This window comes from Rana temporaria, chromosome 2 (assembly GCF_905171775.1).
Source record: "Rana temporaria chromosome 2, aRanTem1.1, whole genome shotgun sequence".
NCBI lineage: Eukaryota > Metazoa > Chordata > Amphibia > Anura > Ranidae > Rana > Rana temporaria.
Genome location: NC_053490.1, coordinates 104,229,697 through 104,249,001, shown reverse-complemented (window position 1 = coordinate 104,249,001; position 19,305 = coordinate 104,229,697). Strand labels below are relative to the sequence as shown.

Here is a 19,305-nt window from a genome sequence, read left to right as displayed (position 1 = left end):
GAGGACTCTGGGTTAAAGGCAAGGCACCCAGGAAATGTGTCCTCAGGTTTGACAGTGTCTGATCACCTGAAGGCACATGGATTTAACTTAAGACTCATTGTATACTCTGTGTCCTGTACGATTACGATATTGGGCTTGCCGCCTTAAAAAAGAGGTCTTTTAGTGTTTATTAAAAGTCAGCAGCTACAAAAAGTGTAGCTGCTGACTTTTAATAAACAGACACTTACCTGCTCCACGGTCCAGCGATGCGGCCGCCCGGAGCTCCGCTCCTCCCCTCCATTTATAGTGTGGGCACCCAGCCATGACAGCTTTTGGCTTCACAGCCGGGCACTCGCTGCGCATGCACGAGCCGCGCTGCGCTCTATGAGTGGACAGTCTATCTCAAGGGACCTGTCGCGTGTCTCTGGAGATCGCCTAAAGGGGGCGCCGCCTAAGGCGAGAAGGGAAGTCGCCAAGGCGTTCTCTTGGGCGGAAGTAGGAAAGGAAGTCCCACTCCTACCGAAGCCCCCACTCCCCCCCAAAAAAAAATTACATGCCAAATGTGGCATGTAAAGGGGCGAGGAGTGCTTAAAGTGGAAGTTTAACTTTTGGGTGGAACTCCGCTTTAACATGTCAGAGAACCTGTGAAATGTTTCCTAGCTACCAGGACACTGCTGCCGCCACCACTACCAAAAAGCAGGGTATGTGAAAGTGCATTTAAGAGAGTGTTACTTCTCTAGCAGCCCCACTACAGCCGTGCGTTTTATAGTCTAGAATCTGATTTTATTAATTCTAGCTGCAGATGCCCGAATACCACCGGTGTTTTTGAATGCACTTTACATATAATTTTTTTTTACTGAATATTGTGCGTTTTACTGCACTAGGCTGGTGCTTTTCTTTTGTATGTGTAGTTTCTTTAATCAAGAGAGAAGCCCTGTAAACAAAACAGTGACCAGAAAAAAGTGAAATACTCTAAAAACCCTCCACCACCCCCCATTGCCGAACAGTTCATGTACAAACCTGTAGTCTCTCTCCGATGGCTTGCTCAACCAGAGCGCGAGCTGGTAGCCAGGAACGATGATAAAAGTCCAGACGAGACACAAACTCTGTTCCAGCCAATTCCATAGCCTTTTTAAAGCCCATCTGCAAGGCATAGTTTTGAAAAAAAAAATTATAAAAATTGTTCCCATTTGGTAAATTATTGCTCATCTGTCCATTTAGGGGCCCACTTCCATACCAAGTCCGTTCAATGCAATGACTAGCTGAAATTCATTGCTTCCAACTAGCCCAGTTCACACCAATGCACTGCACTAGGTGAAAGTGGAGATCTATACCTACTTACATGCCTACACATACAGCATCTCACAAAAGTGAGTACACCCCCTCACATTTTTGTAAATATTTTATTATATCTTCATGTGAACACTGAGGAAATGACACTTTGCTACAATGGAAAGAAGTGAGTGTACAGCTTGTATAACAGTGTAAATTTTCTGTCCCCTCAAAATAACTCAACACACAGCCATTAATGTCTAAACCACTGGCAACAAAAAGGAGTACACCCCATAAGTGAAAATGTCCAAATTGGGCCCAATTGAGCTGCAGCATGGTGGCCAAGACCATAAAGCAGTTTAACAGGACAGGCTCCACTCAGAACAGGCTGTCAGCGTCGTTGAAGGGGTGCGGGGTCAGCCTGTCAGTGCTCAGACCATACGTCACACACTGCATCAAATTGGTCTGTATGGCTGTCGTCCCAGAAGGAAGCCTCTTCTAAAGATGATGCACAAGAAAGCGGGCAATTTGCTGAAGACAGGCAGACTAAGGACATCAGATGGCCCCAAGCGTGTGTGGCAGCAACCAGGTGAGGAGTACAAAGACAAGTGTGTCTCTACAGTCAAGCATGGTGGTGGAAGTGTCAGGATCTGGGGCTGCACGAGTGCTGCCGGTGTCTTGTCGATCTAGTTCCCCTATGAAGCCCACGGAAATCTCCGAACCTCGGGCGGCATCCAGACTCATTCCTTAACATCCCTGTGGATATGAGGCCGACTGGCCACTGGTTTAGACATTAATGTCTGTGTGTTGCGTTATTTTGAGGGGACAGCAAATTTACTCTGTTATACAAGCTGTACACTCACTACTTTACATTGTAGCAAAGAGTCATCACATGAAAAGATGTAATAAATATATACTAGCTGAATACCCGGCGTTGCCCGGTCTTCCCATCTTAACCTTTTGGGGAGGAAAATCATAGTAATATAAATATACCCATCTTTTATATAAGGGTGTAGGTAAGGGTTAATTTAACTGTCATTTTTATTTGGCATATAAGTAATATGTGTACCAGGTATTATTGAAATATCTCCAGGCGTACAGAAGTTATGTGGGAACATACATTTCCCATTGATTGCATGGGACTTTAAACAAAAACCCCGACCCTCACAAATGGGGGTAGTTAAGGGATAAATTAAACTATCCTATAGTTTAAGTGGACATATAAGTAACATGTGACCAAGTGTTATCGAAATATGTACAGCCGTTTGGAAGTTATGAAGTAACATGTATTTACCATAGAGTTGAATGGGACTTAAAAGGAAAACCTGACATGGCAAATGGGGGTGGGTAAGGGTTAAACCACCTATCCTATGTTTGTTGCTGACATATAGTAACATGTGTGCCAAGTTTCATGTTAATATCTTTAGCCGTTTGGACGTGATGCTGGACACACACCACACACACACACACACACACACACACACACACACCTTTTCATTAACCACTTTAGCCCGGGCCTGTTTTTCAGAGTCGGTGTTTACGAGACAAAACCCATTTTTTTTTGCTAGAAAATTACTTAAAACCCCCAAACATTATATATATTTTTTTTCCAACACCCTAGAGAATAAAAATGGAAGTCATTGCAATACTTTTTGTCAACCGGATTTGCGCAGCGGTCTTACAAGCGCACTTTTTTTTGGAAAAAATTCATTTTAAATGAAAAAATAAGACAATAAATTTGGCCCAATTTTTTTTATATATTGTGAAAGATATTGTTACGCCGAGTAAATGATACCCAACATGTCACGCTTAAAAATTGCGCCCGCTCGTGGCATGGCGTCAAACTTTTACCCTTAAAAATCTTGATAGGCGACGTTTAAAAATTCTACAGGTTGCATTTTTTGAGTTACAGAGTAGGCCTAGGCTAAAATTAATGCTCTCGCTCTAACGATCGCGGCGATACCTCACTTGTGTGGTTTGAATACCGTTTTCATATGTCGGCGCTACTCGCGTATACGTTCGCTTCTACGCGCGAGCTCGACGGGGCGCTTTAAAAAATTTTTTTTTTGATTTTCGCATTTATTTTTATTTATTTTAGAATTTTTAACACTGAAAAAAAAAAAAAAAAAAAAAAAATAATCACTTTTATTCCTATTACAAGGAATGTAAACATCCCTTGTAATAGAAAAAAGCATGACAGGTCCTCTTAAATATGAGATCTGGGGTCAAAAAGACCTCAGATCTCATATTTAGGCTTAAATGCAAAAAAAAATTAAAAATAATTTGGAAATGTCATTTTTTCAAAAGACAAAAAAAAAAAAAAAAATGTTGCTTTAAGACGCTGGGTGGGACTGACGTTTTGCGTCACTTCCGCCCAGCAGAGCTATGGGACGGGCGAATTAGATTTTTCCTTCAGTCTCGTCCCCGCTCAGCTGCCGAACGGTCCGATCGCCTCCGCCGCTACGGTAAGCGGCGGAGGGCGCGGGAGAGCGCCGTTATCGTTAGCTACCGGACCGCCCACTGAAGAGATGAATATCTCGATTGTGGCAGCAGCTGCTGCCGTTACCGAGATATTCATCTTTTAAAGTGAGGACGTATAACGCCGGTGGGCGGTCGGTAACTAGTTAAGGCAAGTGCCCCTTACACTAGCATTACATTGAGGGAACAATAGCTACATGCCAGAAACATCCAAATTGTATAGACCTTTCCTAGTGAATAAACTAATACAGTGAGGAAAATAAGTATTTGAACACCCTGCTATTTTGCAAGTTCTCCCACTTGGAAATCATGGAGGGGTCTGAAATTGTCATCGTAGGTGCATGTCCACTGTGAGAGACATAATCAAAAAAAAAATAATTCCAGAAATCACAATTTATGACTTTTTAACTATTTATTTGTATGATACAGCTGCAAATAAGTATTTGAACACCTGTCTATCAGCTAGAATTCTGACCCTCAAAGACCTGTTAGGGCTCTTTCACACGTCCGTTCAGTTTTTCAGATCAGTTTTTTTTTCATCAGTTGATCCGTTTTTTCCATCAGTTTTTTGTCAGTTTTTCCATCCGTTTTTTTTTTTTTTTTTTTGGGGGCTTTTTACATAGAAAAACGGATGTTAGCGGAACGGATGATAAAACGGATCATCGTTAACGTCAGTTTTTCGTCCGTTCCGTTTTTTAGACGGAAGAAAAATAGGGTTTTCTTCCGTCCAAAAAAAACGGAAACTGAACGCAGGCGGATGCTAACGGACGTTAGCGGATGCTCATCGCTAACGGACGCTAGCCCATAGGGAAGCATTGCGGTCCGTTAACGGACGTCCAAAAAACGGGACGAACGGAACGGACGTGTGAAAGAGCCCTAAGTCTGCCTTTTAAAATGTCCACCTCCACTCCATTTATTATCCTAAATTAGATGCACCTGTTTGAGGTCATTTAGCTGCATAAAGACACCTGTCCCCACCCATACAATCAGTAAGAATCCAACTACTAACATGGCCAAGACCAAAGAGCTGTCCAAAGACACTAGAGACCAAATTGTACACCTCCACAAGGCTGGAAAGGGCTACGGGGAAATTGCAAGCAGCTTGGTGAAAAAGGTCCACAGTTGGAGCACTCATTAGAAAATGGAAGAAGCTAAACATGACTGTCAATCTCCCTCAGACTGGGACTCCATGCAAAATCTCACTCGTGGGGTCTCAATGATCCTAAGAAAGGTGAGAATCAGCCCAGGACTACACGGGAGGAGCTGGTTCAATGACCTGAAAAGAGCTGGGGACCACCGTGTCTTAGTGTATTACCAACAGTAATACACTAAGACGTCATGGTTTGAAATCATGCATGGCACGGAAGGTTCCCCTGCTTAAACCAGCACATGTCAAGGCCCGTCTTAAGTTTGCCAATGACCATTTGGATGATCCAGAGGAGTCATGGGAGAAAGTCATGTGGTCAGATGAGACCAAAATAGAAACTTTTTGGTCATATTCCACAACCGTGTTTGGAGGAAGAAGAATGATGAGTACCATCCCAAGAACACCATCCCTACTGTGAAGCATGGGGGTGGTAGCATCATGCTTTGGGGGTGTTTTTCTGCACATGGGACAGGGCGACTGCACTGTATTAAGGAGAGGATGACCGGGGCCATGTATGCGAGATTTTGGGCAACAACCTCCTTCCCTCAGTTAGAGCTTTGAAGATGGGTCGAGGCTGGGTCTTCCAACATGACAATGACCCGAAGCACACAGCCAGGATAACCAAGGAGTGGCTCTGTAAGAAGCATATCAAGGTTCTGGCGTGGCCTAGCCAGTCTCCAGACCTAAACCCAATAGAGAATCTTTGGAGGGAGCTCAAACTCCGTGTTTCTCTGCGACAGCCAGAACCTGACTGATCTAGAGAATATCTGTGTGGAGGAGTGGGCCAAAATCCTCCTCCAGTGTGTGCAAACCTGGTGATAAACTACAAGAAACGTTTGACCTCTGTAATTGCAAACAAAGGCTACTGTACCAAATATTAACATTGATTTTCTCAGGTGTTCAAATACTTATTTGCAGCTGTATCATACAAATAATAGTTAAAAAAATCATACACTGTGATTTCTGGATTTTTTTTTTTGGTTGGGAGGCTTTGTCGAGATTTACAGATGCCCAGCCCTTACCTAATAAATAATAATAATAAAAAAAAAATGCAACACTAAATCTTACTATGGTCCATTACCTCTGTGTCCTGTTCTAGTTCATTCCAGCGTGGGTTGAGATGTGCCACTCTGGAACTTAGAGTAGTGGATATGTTGTAGCGCTGCTCCCCATCAAACTGTGATATGCCATTGTCAACAGCATCAATTTCTTCAACAAAGTTTTCATACATCTGAGAAAGAAGGAAAGGACGTTTACAGCACCTAAATCAGGACCTTAAATAACAATGAAAGCTCTGCGCCAGACAAAAAAAAAAAGAACACAGATGAATGCGATTAGGGCTGCTGCAGTCAAAATGTGAATCAATGACTAAACTGTTTACCACATGTAAAAGTGCAGAAATTGAACAAACACCAGGAGAATAAAACTCATGTACAATGTACCAATAAGTCCCATTCAAATAATAGTTATTTAAAGGGCAACTCCACTTTCATGGGAAATTTTCTGTAAAGTGCAATACAATATCACTACATATAGGTGTTCTGTACAAGAATTCTTTCATTGGTGAAGAAACCACCCTTCACAACAGTTGGTCAGAATCAAGAACACTCTACAGGAGGTAGGTGTATGTGTGTAAAAGTCAACAAATCAAGAGAAGACATACAGAGCATTCACCACACGATATAAACCATCAATGAGCCTCAAAAACAGGAAGGCCAGATCGGAGTTTGCCAATATCTAAAAAAGCCTTCACAGTTCTGGAACATCCTATGGACAGATGAGACCAAGATCAACTTGTACCAGAGTGATGGGAAGAGTATGGAGAAGGAAAGCAACTGCTCATGATCCAAAGCATACCACCTCATCAGTGAAGCATGGTGGTGGTAGTGTGGGCATGTATGGCTGCCAGTGGAACTGGTTCCCTTGTATTTATTGATGTGACTGCTGACACAAAAGCAGCAGGATGAATTCTGAAGTGCTTCGGGCAATATTATCGGCTCATGTTCAGCCAAATGCTTCAGAACTCATTGGACGGCGCTTCACAGTGCAGATGGACAATGACCCGAAGCATACTGCGAAAGCATCCAAAGAGTTTAAGGGAAAGAAGTGGAATGTTATGCAATGGCCAAGTCAATCACCTGACCTGAATCCGATTGAGCATGCATTTCACTTGCTGAAGACAAAACTGAAGGGAAAATGCTCCAAGAACAAGCAGGAACTGAAGACAGTTGCAGTAGAGGCCTGGCAGAGCATCACCAGGGATGAAACCCAGAATCTGGTGATGTCCATGAATTCCAGACTTCAGGCTGTAATCAAGTGCAAAGGACTGGCAACCAAGTATTAAAAAGTGAAAGTTTGATTTATGATTGTTAATCTGTCCGATTACTTTTGGTCCCTTAAAAAGTGGGAGGCACATATACAAACTGTTGCAATTCCTACACCGTTGCCCTGATTTTAGTGGAAATACCCTCAAATTAAAGTTGAACGTCTGCAGTTAAAGCACATCCTGTTCGTTTCATTTCAAATCCATTACGGTGGTGTATAGAGCCAAAAAGCATAGAATTGTGTCGATGTCCCAATATTTATGGACCCAACTATATATATTTCTTATCAATACTGGCATCAGTGTAGATACTAAGAATTTGCGCAAGTACTCAAACAGATGCCCCGCTACCTAAAATCGTTGCAGTGCGATTTCAGCCCATACAAAAAGGAATAGGCTCAAATTGCACTGAAAAGAATCGAAGGCAATGTGAACAGGAATGCAGGTCGATTCTGTTCCAAATCACATGCGCTTTCCCCCACTGCTCCTGTTTGAACCCAGGCTTGTCATAGTGACTTCAGCAGCACAAAAAGTATCAATAATTGGTATCAGCAAATACTTGAACACAAGTTCCGGTACTCGTGCTAGATGCAACCCTACTAATACAATGTATTAATCACATATGATGGTGCTTTATAATGTGTTACATTATAAACAATAAGATATAGCAAATGTTTAAAATAAAATGACATTCTATGAAATGTGCAGTCGCCTTCACTTGCCTTGTCATACAACACAGGTATAATGGGGTCATCCTCTTCTGTATCCAGAAGTGTAGCTAAGATCTGAGTCCCAAAGTGAGCATACACTAGGCCGGCACTGCTGAGTTTGGTGACCCATGGCTTGTCAGGATACAAGCTGTTCATCGTCTCACAGAAAGATCTGAAAAAAAAATAAAAAATTACCTGCTATATATACTTTACCACAATCCTGAAAAGTACATATAAAAAGTTTACATTTTTATTTCTCTTGCAGCAGTGTAGTTTAGGGTGGTGTTTATCCAAACTATTAGCCATTTAACATCATTACAACCTTTGGCGTGACAGAATACCACCTGTTAACCACCTACCCACTGGGCACTTATACCCCTTTATAACCAGGCTAATTTACAGCTTTCAGTACACTCACATTTTGAATTACAATAACTCAGTCATGCAACACTGTACCCATACAAAATGTTGGTCTCCCCCCCCCCCCCCCACACACACAAAGCTTTCTTTTTGCGGTATTTAATCACCACTGGGTTTTTTACTTTTTGCGCTATAAAAAAAAAAAAAAAAAAAGAATATTTTGTAAAAAAAATAATAAATAAATTGCAGACTCTTCAGTCTGCGGTGAAGGTATTGGCATCACGCAAACGGTCTTCTCTCTGGGTGCATGCAGGTCCGGGGCCTGTGGATAGCCTCCTTCGAGGCGGTTCTGTATGCCCAGTTCCACACTCGGGTTTTCCAGGGGAAATACTGTCCAGGTGGTAAAGATCTCTTGTCTCTGAAATCATCAGATTCTGGTGCGCCACCTAGTCAGTCTCTCTGAGTTGGTGACGGAGATCCCTGACTCTTCGGTCCGGGAAGTTGTTTCTTCCTTCCAGTGGTCGGTGTTTACGACGGACGCCACCAGGGGGGGTCCAGTCGCCCTTGAGTCGCTGGTCTTGCGTGGGCTTACGGACACACCTCCCTGAATGCGCCCGCTCTCGTCTGATCTCGGTAGCTACCCAGGGTCGGGCCTGGTTAGTACCTGAGTGGGACACCGCCTGGGAATATCAGGTGCTGTGGACCCTGTCTACCGTTCATTGTCCTACTGTTTTGGGCGATTAGGCTATGCTTCCCCTTGTTGTCGAGGAGGTTGCCCAATCTGGTTTCAGCCGGACAACGCTACGGCCGTGGCTTCGGTCTGCCATCAGGTATACCGACAGGCGGACTACTGGAGTCGCCGGAAGCTGGACCAGGGCGACTGGTCTTTGTGCTTGGGGGTGTTTTGGCTCCCTTGCAGGTGTCACAGGGCATGGATTTCCTGGCCGCTCATCTCCACCGCAAGGGCGTCAAAGTTAGTGGCCAGGTCTAGTGATCTTGTACAGACGAGTCAGTCGCACTGGTGGCCCTGTGGGGTCTCTATCAGTGGCTTTATGCCATTCCTCCATCGTAGTTGCTTCCTCGGCTGCTTCACAGAGTGGAGGCTGAGGGGATCCCAATGATTCTAATCGCTCCAGATTGGCCTCGGCGTCCTTGGTACGCCGATATCGGGCGCCTGGTAGCGGAGGTACCCTGGCGGTTACCAGGGCGGGAGGTCCTTCTGTGCTGAGGTCCCATACTACTGTACAGTCACTGACTTGCTCAACATGGCTATTGAAAGCCAGACTTTAAGAGACCGGGGTCTGTCCGACTTGGTCATCTTCTTCCGGAGGATCTACCATCACACCTTGAAGGCCTACATCTTTTGGTGCGAAGAGATGGAGTGACGTGCAAAATTAAAAGTCCATAAATGTGAATTAAGAAGCAATCTTGTAGTTTCAGGTGCCGAGTGCCTGGTGATATGATCATTTATAGCATTCCAAATGGTGACTACTGCAGTGCGTGCTCTAGTAAATCCCGCAGATGTACACCCCCTCTTGGGGTAAGAAGCGGTCAGTGTGTGCCACTGTGCAGCACTCTGGCGTTAACTCGTCCCACTGTACTCCTGGTGGTGCTTCCAATATTAGCCTTTTTAGCAGTCTTTTCCAGGCCCTGGTATCTGTGGCATTGAAAATTGATCACACCTGATGTACTGACGGCCTATTTCTTGAGAGACTAATGGCCCATACACACGCTCCGAATATCAGACAAAAACCGGTGTCCGAGGAAGAATCGCACAATTTTTGGATCGTGTGTACACTACTCGAACGGACAAGCATGAAAAATTTCCTCGTACGATAACAGATTGTACGATTTTCGTTTAGCCAGTATAGTTGTCATCCGAAAATACAATACAAATACATTACATCACTTCCGATTTATTTTTTTGCTGTCATGCAAGAATTTGTGACTTCAGTAACCTATTCAATTTCTACTTGTGACTATTAAGGCGAAAAAAGTCGTATGATCGTGTGTACGGGCCATATGACCCCTTTCACACTGAGGCGTCCGCGGAGGTATTTGGCCACTAGCGAGGCGCTTTTACCCCCCCCTGCTAGTGGCCGAAAAAGGATTAAAACCGGCCACAAAGCACCGCTGTAGCAGAGCTTTGCCGATGGTTCAGCCGCGCTGCCCATTCATTTCAATAGGCAGGAGCGGTATACACACTGCTGCCTGACCCGTCACCAAGATAGGGTAAGTTATGGTCAGACAGTGAGCGGGCGGGGGATAGACACAGTGGTTGCATTTGATATTTTTGTTTCAGTATTTTTTAGTTTGTTTGCGCCCCCACACCAAAATTTTGAGAATCAGCCGTCACTGGTTCTGACAATATCTATTGATTACTTGGATCATGTTCACTATTCGGTTAGAATAACAACAAACTCATTGGCACTGAATTACAGTCATCTGTAAGACTAGGTTCACACTAGCCCTCACTGTGCGTTCGGTTGCAGGAATCGCATTGATTCCTGCAACTGAATTGCACTGCTCTGGCTTCATTCTGAATGGCACCCCCATGCATCTGCATGATTGTGGGCGAGGGAACCTGCACGGTCAAAAAGACCATGCGGTTTCCCTGCGGCTGTTTTTTTAAAAGGTGCAAAGGCCCTTTTTTGTGTGGTTCACGTGGCACAGCAGCCTATACAAATGAATGGGCAGCCGTGCCCGAGCAAACACGGGATGCACTGCCCGCACTAGTGTGAACCTAGCCTTACCTCAGGTTATAAAGCCAACCTCAAAGCTCTTCCCCATACATACTGATCAATGAAAACAAAAGTTATGTACTACATAATATATGGACTTACCTCTGATGATGGTCATAACGATTTCTAGATGGATCATACTCTCCACCTACGTCAACCACAACATCACAGTGTGCCAGTAGCAGGGGGTCCCTTGTTCTTACAATCTCTGAATCCTAAAAAAGATAAATTATAAAATTAAAATCTGAAAAAAACATACACTGAGGGTTTTATAGCCCAAATATAACCCTTTACCCAACAGCATAGCTTTTATATAGGCACAGATGTACAGCTTAGTCCAGCTCTCTGGTCAGTCTAAAATTTATGCTGTGCCTAAATATTTGTAGAGATTAAAACCCCAAAACCAAGGGTACATTAGGTAACATCAAAGTAGTTCTGGATTTAGCCTTCCTAGAAGCCATATCCAAGATTGTCTGTAGAGACCAATATTTTCTACAGAGAACAAGAAAATGCTAGCACTTCACTGACTGCTGGAATATCAGAACAGGGAACAAAGCATCAAAGATATTTCTGAAACTGAGCAAATTGCCTCTGCAACAAACATTTTTATAGAAAGAATTTGTTAATAGGGCGTTTAATGCAGGGATTGCATCAAGTTAGAAAACGCCCTTTGCAGGTGTATCTGCATGGTTGTGCTAGTTCCCAAACACGTAATCATCTACACATGCGCATCTGTAGCGTACAGACTTAGGATGAGCCGCAGCTTTCACACTGGATGATGCAAGATTTCCCACATATAATCAGATGCTTAGGTGGGGTCAGTAGGGTGACTGTATCCTGTACCAGGATATACATGAATGAGTCATGCTAGGCAAACTCCAGCACCCCACTAATAGACTTAAAGCGGTAGTTCACCCTCTCGTACTTGATTTTACCATCGAGACAGGCATTGTAGCGCGAGCTACAGTATGCCTGTCCCGATTTTTTTAACCCCGTACTCACCTCGTAGTCGTCCATCGTAGATTTCGGCTCCCGCGGGGAATGGGCGTGCCTATGGAGAGGGAGGATGATTGACGGCCGGCCCTGGCACGTCACTCTCCCCGAAGACAGCCGGAGTAGGTCTCGGCTCTTCACGGCGCGTGCGCACAGGCTATGCACACGCGTCGTGAAGACCAAGCCTATTTCGGCTATTTCCGGAGAAGCGTGACGCGCCAGAGCCGGCCGTCAATCATCCTCCGTCTCCAGAGGCACGCCCATTCCCCGGTATCTTCGATGGACGACTACAAGGTGAGTATGGGGGGAAAAAATTCGGGACAGGCATACTGTAGCTCGCGCTACAATGCCTGATTTAAAGGTAAAAGAAAAAAAATTATTTTTTTTCCCGTCGATAGGGTGAACCCCCGCTTTAACCTGGTCATAGATTTTGATGCCTCTTCAATCAGCTGAAATTTGTGTATGGCCAGCTGCACACTCACTGGTGCAGATTCCCACAAGATCAAATGTGTTGGGGCCAGAGGGAGATGCCCAGCCACTGCTCAACCTTCTGCCATGGGTGGATTATATATTAAAAAAAAATATGGAGTGCTCATTCAGGATTTTGCAGTGGGAGTGGACATGCTTATATGGGGATGGGGGCTGTAACTTAACTAAAAAGTACAGTTATCCTCTAAGGGCTCATTCACACAAGTATCAAAGACACTGCATACAGCGTATAGTTTTATACACGGCAGTATAGAAGGATAAAGGCCCATTCACACAGCCGTGTACTGCATTTAGACCTTATTTTACCCTACAATCACTTGTATCAACATTTACATATCTATACTCTAAAGCCAAACTGAAAGAACAACCATTGCAGTTATACAACACTGACAGCATATTAGGCCCCTTTCACACTGGGGCAGGAGGCGCGGTGGCGGTATAGCACCGCTAAAAATAGCGGCGCTATACCGTCGGAATTGCCACGGGATTCGGCCGCTAGCGGTGTGGTATTAACCTGCGCTAGGCGGCCGATAAAGGGTTAATACCACCCGCAACACGCCTCAGCAGATGCATTGCGGGCGGTATTGCCGCGGTTTCCCATTGTTTTAAATGGGAAGGATCGGTATACATACCGCTCCTCTCACCGCTCCAAAGATGCTGCTTGCAGGAGATTTTTCTCTCCTGCCAGCGCATCGCCTCAGTGTGAAAGCCCTCTGGCTTTCACATTGAGAAGGCTGGGCAGGAGTTTTTCAGGCGGTATAGCAGCACTATTTTTAGCGCTGTACCACCCAAAATACTCCTCAATGTGAAAGGGGCCTTAGTAAAGGATTCTTTTTTATTTTCGGTTAGCCCTCTGCCTGGTCAAAAGAATAATGATCCATCTATGGCCAGTTTAAAGCGGAACAGAAAAAAAAAAATATCTTAATAAAAATGACAAATCGACCCCCTATTTTGTAGACGTTATAACTTTTGCGCAAACCAAACGCTTATTGCGATTTTTTACCAAAAATATGAAGAGGAGTACATATCGGCCTAGACTGAGGAATTTTTTTTTTTTTTTTTTTTTATATATATATTTTTTGGGGATATTTATTATAGCAAAAAGTAAAAAAAATTGAATTTTTTTCAAAATTGTCGCTCTATTTATGTTTATAGCGCAAAAAATAAAAACCACAGAGGTAATCAAATACCAACGAAAGAAAGCTCTATTTGTGGGGGGGGGGGGAAGGGATGTGAATTTTGTTTGGGAGGCACGTCGCACGACCGCGCAATTGTCAGTTAAAACTACAGTGCCGAATTACAAAAACTGGCACGGTCATTTAGCAACAAAATGGTCCGAGGCTTAAGTGGTTGAAGTGGAACTGAAGTCCTACAGTAACTATCAGCGAGCAGGCAAGGTCATGCGACTCAAAAATTTAACAGGTGCGTTATTGATGTGTCTTTGCTGCGTTTTCAAATTTCAATGCATTTCAAAATGGGGAGGTGAATTATTTTTTATCTCACCAAAAATGCAGCAAGCAGGATTTTTAACACCACAATGAAAGCGCGATGGACCAGTGTGAAGATATACATAGAATTTAAAGGGATGCATTTTTTTTTTTTAACTGTTCTTGTGCAAAATCATGTACCTGTAGGTCATTTTGTTCAATAGCTACTGTGCATGATGTGTGTGGAGAGAGAGAGAGAGAGAGAGAGAGAGAGAGAGAGAGAGAGAGAGAGAGAGAGAGAGAGAGAGAGAGAGAGAGAGAGAGAGAGAGAGAGAGAGAGAGAGAGAGAGAGAGAGAGAGAGAGAGAGAGAGAGAGAGAGAGAGAGAGAGAGAGAGAGAGAGAGAGAGAGAGAGAGAGAGAGAGAGAGAGAGAGAGAGAGAGAGAGAGAGAGAGAGAGAGAGAGAGAGAGAGAGAGAGAGAGAGAGAGAGAGAGAGAGAGAGAGAGAGAGAGAGAGAGAGAGAGAGAGAGAGAGAGAGAGAGAGAGAGAGAGAGAGAGAGAGAGAGAGTCTCGAGGCAAATCGCCATTATGACAGGGAAGAAGATAGATATCTTGGGCTAGATTCAGGTAGCCATGTGTAACATTGTGCGGGCGTAACGTATACGATACGTTACGCCGCAAATTAGGGCGCAAGTTCCGTATTCATAAAGAACTTGCGCCCTAAGTTACGGCGGTGTAACATATGTGGGCCGGCGTAAGCCCGCCTAATTCAAATGGGGATGATGTGGGCGTTTTTTATTTAAATTATTGTTGACCCCACGTATTTTACGTTTTTTACAAACGGCGCATGCGCCGTTCGTGAAAGAATCCCAGTGCACATGCTCGAAATTCCGCCGCAAATTGCATTCGACGTGAACGTAAATTACATCCAGCCCTATTCGCGAACGACTTGCGCAAACGACGTAAAAAATTCTAAATTCGACGCGGGAACGACGGGGAGCTGCGGTGGCTCGACGCGATTGGCACTGCGCTGACAAGCCATTCACCTCTGCAGCTAGGGGTTCGGATCCCAGTCTCTTCTACATGTGAATTGAGATTGGTGGTCTCAGCTCGGCTCCCGGTGGGTGTGCTATGCGAGGTAAGCCTGCGCTTAGTACGCCCCCCACCCTCCCACAAAAACCACCACACTTACACACACTGGAAATTGGGTTAACATGCACGCACTTTGACCCTTATAGGGAGTCCCTCTGCTCCGTTGGGCTTCAAAGCGGAGCAGGTAGGGCGGGCTGTGTGGGAGGACCCCCTCACACGCCCGCCATTGCCACCCAGGGCATGGAGAAAGGTGGCAGATTGCCTCTGGGGGAGGCCTGCCTACTCCCAACTCCTGCAGTCCGGCTCTTCTCTCGAGTGCACGCACAAAATACACATACTTAAAGTGGAGGTTCACCCTTAAAAAAAATTCTGACATCACATGGAGTCGAGCCATCCTACCGACAGAATGACGGTGTTTTTTTTTCTTTCTCAGCACATACCTCGTTATCACGATTTTCACCCCCCGGCAATCCCGCGGGAGTGGGCGTTCCCAAGCACTGCCTGTGATTGACAGGCTTCCGAACGGCGCATACTGCGCGTCACAGGTTGCCGACAGAACCTGAAAGTCGGTGCGCAGGCGCCGTATAGAGCCACACCGACGTTCGGGTTTTTCGGCAACCTGTGACACACAGTATGCGCCGTTCGGAAGCCTGTCAATCACAGGCAGTGCTTGGGAACGCCCACTCCCACGGGATTGCCGGGGGGTGAAAATCGTGATAACGAGGTATGTGCTGAGAAAAAAAAAAAAAACACCGTCATTCTGTCGGTAGGATGGCTCGACTCCATGTGATGCAAGAAATTTTTTTGAGGGTGAACCTCCACTTTAACATTGGTTGCTCCTCATATAGCAGGAGTAACCTTACGCCGGAAAAAGCCTAACGTAAACGACGTAAAAAAATTTGCCGGGCGTACGTACGTTTGTGAATCGGCGTATCTACCTAATTAGCATATTCCTCACGTAAATCGACAGAAGCGTAAAATTGCAACTAAGATACGACGGCGTAAGAGACTTACGCTGGTCGGATCTTAGTCAAATCTTTGCGTAACTGATTCTAAGAATCAGGCGCATAGATACGACCCCGCAACTCAGAGATACGACGGCGTATATGGAGATACGCCGTCGTATCTCGTTCCCGAATCTAGCCCCTTGCGTTTTGCTAAGCAGTAACACAGATCTCTCCTCACCCAGTCAGAGCAACCCCCCTACCAGTTAGCAAGCACCCCCTAGGACACATTTAACCCTTTGATCCCCCTGATGTTAACCCTTCCCTGCCAGTGTCATTAGTACAGTAATAGTGCATATTTTTAGCACCGATCACTAATAATGTCACTGGTCCCCAAAAAAAGTATCAAAAGTGTCAGGTGTCTGATTCGTCAGCTAAAAAAATTGCTGATCGCCGCCATTACTAGTAATAACTTTTGCGCAAACCAATCAGTATGCCCTTACTGGAGCTTTTTTTTTACCAAAAATACGAAGCAGAATACATATTGGCCCAAATTGATGAAGAAATTTGTTTTACATTTTTTTTATTGGATGAGTTTTATAGCAGAAAGAAAAAAAATATGTTTTCTTCAAAATTTACGTTTTTTGTTTATAGCGCAAAAAATAAAAAACCACGGAAGGTGGTCAAATACCACCAAAAGAAAGCTCTATTCGTAGAAAAAAAAAAGTACAATTTTATTTGGGTACAACGTCTCACGACTGCACAATTGTCAGTTACGGCAATGCAGTGAAATATCGCAAAAATGGCCTGGTCATTAAAGGATAAAACCTTCAGGGGGGCTGAAGTGGGTAATTTAAAAGTCAAATATAATATATATATATATATATATATATATATATATATATATATATATATATATATATTATTTTTTTTAGATTGTCTTTTAGCCAAATGCATCCTGCAGTTTCCATACTAAAATTTCCATTTGGTGTACCTCTAATGGTTACATGTCAGACCTTAACCGATTGCCAACCACTGCTCGACTATTTACGTGGGCAGAATGGCACGGCTGCGCATATAGACGTACCTCTACGTCCCCTTTAAGATGCAGCATTGCGGGAGCACGCGTGATCGTGTCAGAGCGGCAGAACAAGGCATTTACCTGTTCTGCCTAGTGACAGGACACTGATCTACTGCGCCCTGTCATCGGGCGAAGCGATCACTGTCGTGTCACTCGTAGCCCAGGGCAATCTTAATAGCATCATGGGCCCCCGGGCAAAGTAATTTACGCACCTACTCAAGAATTAAACATAAAATAGATTTTAAACAATAAGAAAACATGCCATAAATCAAAGACTAATCAATCAACACAAAGGGCATGGTACAGTGGGAGTCGGGAGGGCAGAATACTGGGATCAGGAGGGTACAGTTTAAGGGACGCTGGCCGGGCCACGGCCATCCTGGGAAAGCTTAGTAGAAAGCGTGACTGTCCCGGCAAGTATGATGTAATGCAAAATCATGGGGCATTAAGACAACCCTGGCCCAGCCCCACCCCCAGTTAGAATCACTCCCTAGGACACACTTAACACGTTCCTCGCCCCCTAGTAGGTCGGTGACCCATATCGGTCTTTTACGTGGTGACACATGCACAGAGGAGAGGGCCCCCTGCACCTTACACAGGAAGAAAGAGGGGGTCCCCACCTTACCCTCCCGGACTGTGAGCCTTGTGTCTGTGGAGGAGAAGGCGGCCTGGCTGTCCTGTCATGCTCTGCGCCCCATTCCCTTCCCCCTCCCCAATATACACAAGCCGGTGGTCAGTCACCCTATAAGGCTCCAGTGTCCGCAGCAGGTAACACGCCAGTGCCTCGTCACAGTGGAAGGTCCCGTTGTGGGTGCCGATTTTGGGCGCCATGTGTCTCTCCTCCCGCCGGGGCCTCTTCGGGTCTTCAGGCATGAAGAGGGGGAAAATGTGACGACTGACACGCAGATGGCGGGAACAGGAAGATAGAAGGAGTTGGCCGGATAACAGAGCCCGACACACCATGTGGAACCAAATAAAGCGGCCAACCGAATGGAATAAACGAGTGCACACTAAACTTCCGGCTGCCGGGAGAGAGTCAACGTCACGTGTCCTTTATTCCTGTCTATGATAAACCGTATAGATGAGCCGTGATATAGCGATGTACGCTGGCTTTACAATGAAGCGGGGGATCCCAGGGGATGTCCCACATTGTCCGGCTATATTTTAAAAATAAAGTTTTGACGGTCACGTAAAGCCCACAGCAGGTGTTCCGTCAAATCTCGTAACGGAAGTTCCGTCACGGCCATCTTGGTACACCTAACACTCAGCCGCAGTAAGCCTACAAGTCTGAAGTCGACATCTTTTTACACCCACCAAAATCTTGCGCTGGGTGTTAAAGATAAAAAAAAAATAAACTGAGCTTATATCGTCAAATACAGGATTTTGAACTCCGTGACACTGTTTTATGTTGAATTTTAAAAGCAGTGTTCTGCTGTCAGATTACCAAACGTGTGAGATCAGCAGGCTTGATCTGCTTTTAAAATTCAACATAAAAACAGTGTCACAGACTTCTAAATACTGTACTCAGTTTCGTGGTAAAAATAAGTATGAAACGCAAGATTTCTGTGGGTGTAAGAATATGTCCGCTTGCCGCCTTCAGACTGTAGGTTTAGTGTGGCCGAGTATGGGGGTGTACCAAGATGGCCGTGACAAAGCGTCACTTCCGTTACGAAATCTGACGGAACACTGGCTCCGTGCAGTAACTCCTTCATGACAGAGGGTAACACAAATCCCAACCACTTGACCTCTGAAAGATTTAACCCCCCTTCATTAAAGGTGTTCTGTCAAAATGGCCAATTCATCAAGATCTCCAATTATGTCACTTCCAGTTACTGTAAACCATCAATAATTAGAGATTTGGATGACTTGCCGTTTTGACACAACACCGGCAAGCGCGTACACTCCGATACACACATACTTTGCTGTTTTGACACAACAGTGGAGGTGGCCATCTTGTTGGTTAGTATCGGAGCGGACTCACAATGTCCGCTCATAATATTGTGTACCGGAGTGTATACGTTTGCCGGTGTGTCTAAACAGCAAGTCATTGAAATCTACAATTACTGACGGTTTCCAGTAACCGGAAGTGACATAATTGTAGATCTTGGTGAATTGGCTTTTTTCACAGAACAAAGGACCATCCAATTCGCATAATTGTGAACCCAGCCTTTGCTTTCCTGGCCCTACCTAATGTCATGTTTTAACGCCTCCACTGGAAACCACAGGGGAACCTCTTCCTAGCTAAATATAAACAACCCCTCCCCCACCG

General features: G+C 44.8%; 1 protein-coding gene and 1 pseudogene across 1 annotated transcript in view; one reads left to right on the top strand and one right to left on the bottom strand.

The window, feature by feature from the left end:
• The window catches only part of MYG1 (MYG1 exonuclease), a 32,543-nt gene extending 14,469 nt beyond the window's left edge, over nt 1-18,074 (bottom strand). Inside the window, exons 1-5 of the mRNA XM_040340689.1 lie at nt 17,778-18,074; nt 11,113-11,225; nt 7,922-8,081; nt 5,958-6,107; nt 1,000-1,122 (exon numbers count right to left, since the gene is read on the bottom strand). Of these exons, the coding sequence (XP_040196623.1) occupies nt 1,000-1,122; nt 5,958-6,107; nt 7,922-8,081; nt 11,113-11,225; nt 17,778-17,999 (768 nt within the window). The 5' untranslated portion in view covers nt 18,000-18,074. The remainder of the gene's footprint in view (nt 1-999; nt 1,123-5,957; nt 6,108-7,921; nt 8,082-11,112; nt 11,226-17,777) is intronic.
• LOC120930018 lies at nt 8,856-8,974 on the top strand (annotated as a pseudogene).
• Nucleotides 18,075-19,305: the final 1,231 nt, after the last annotated feature.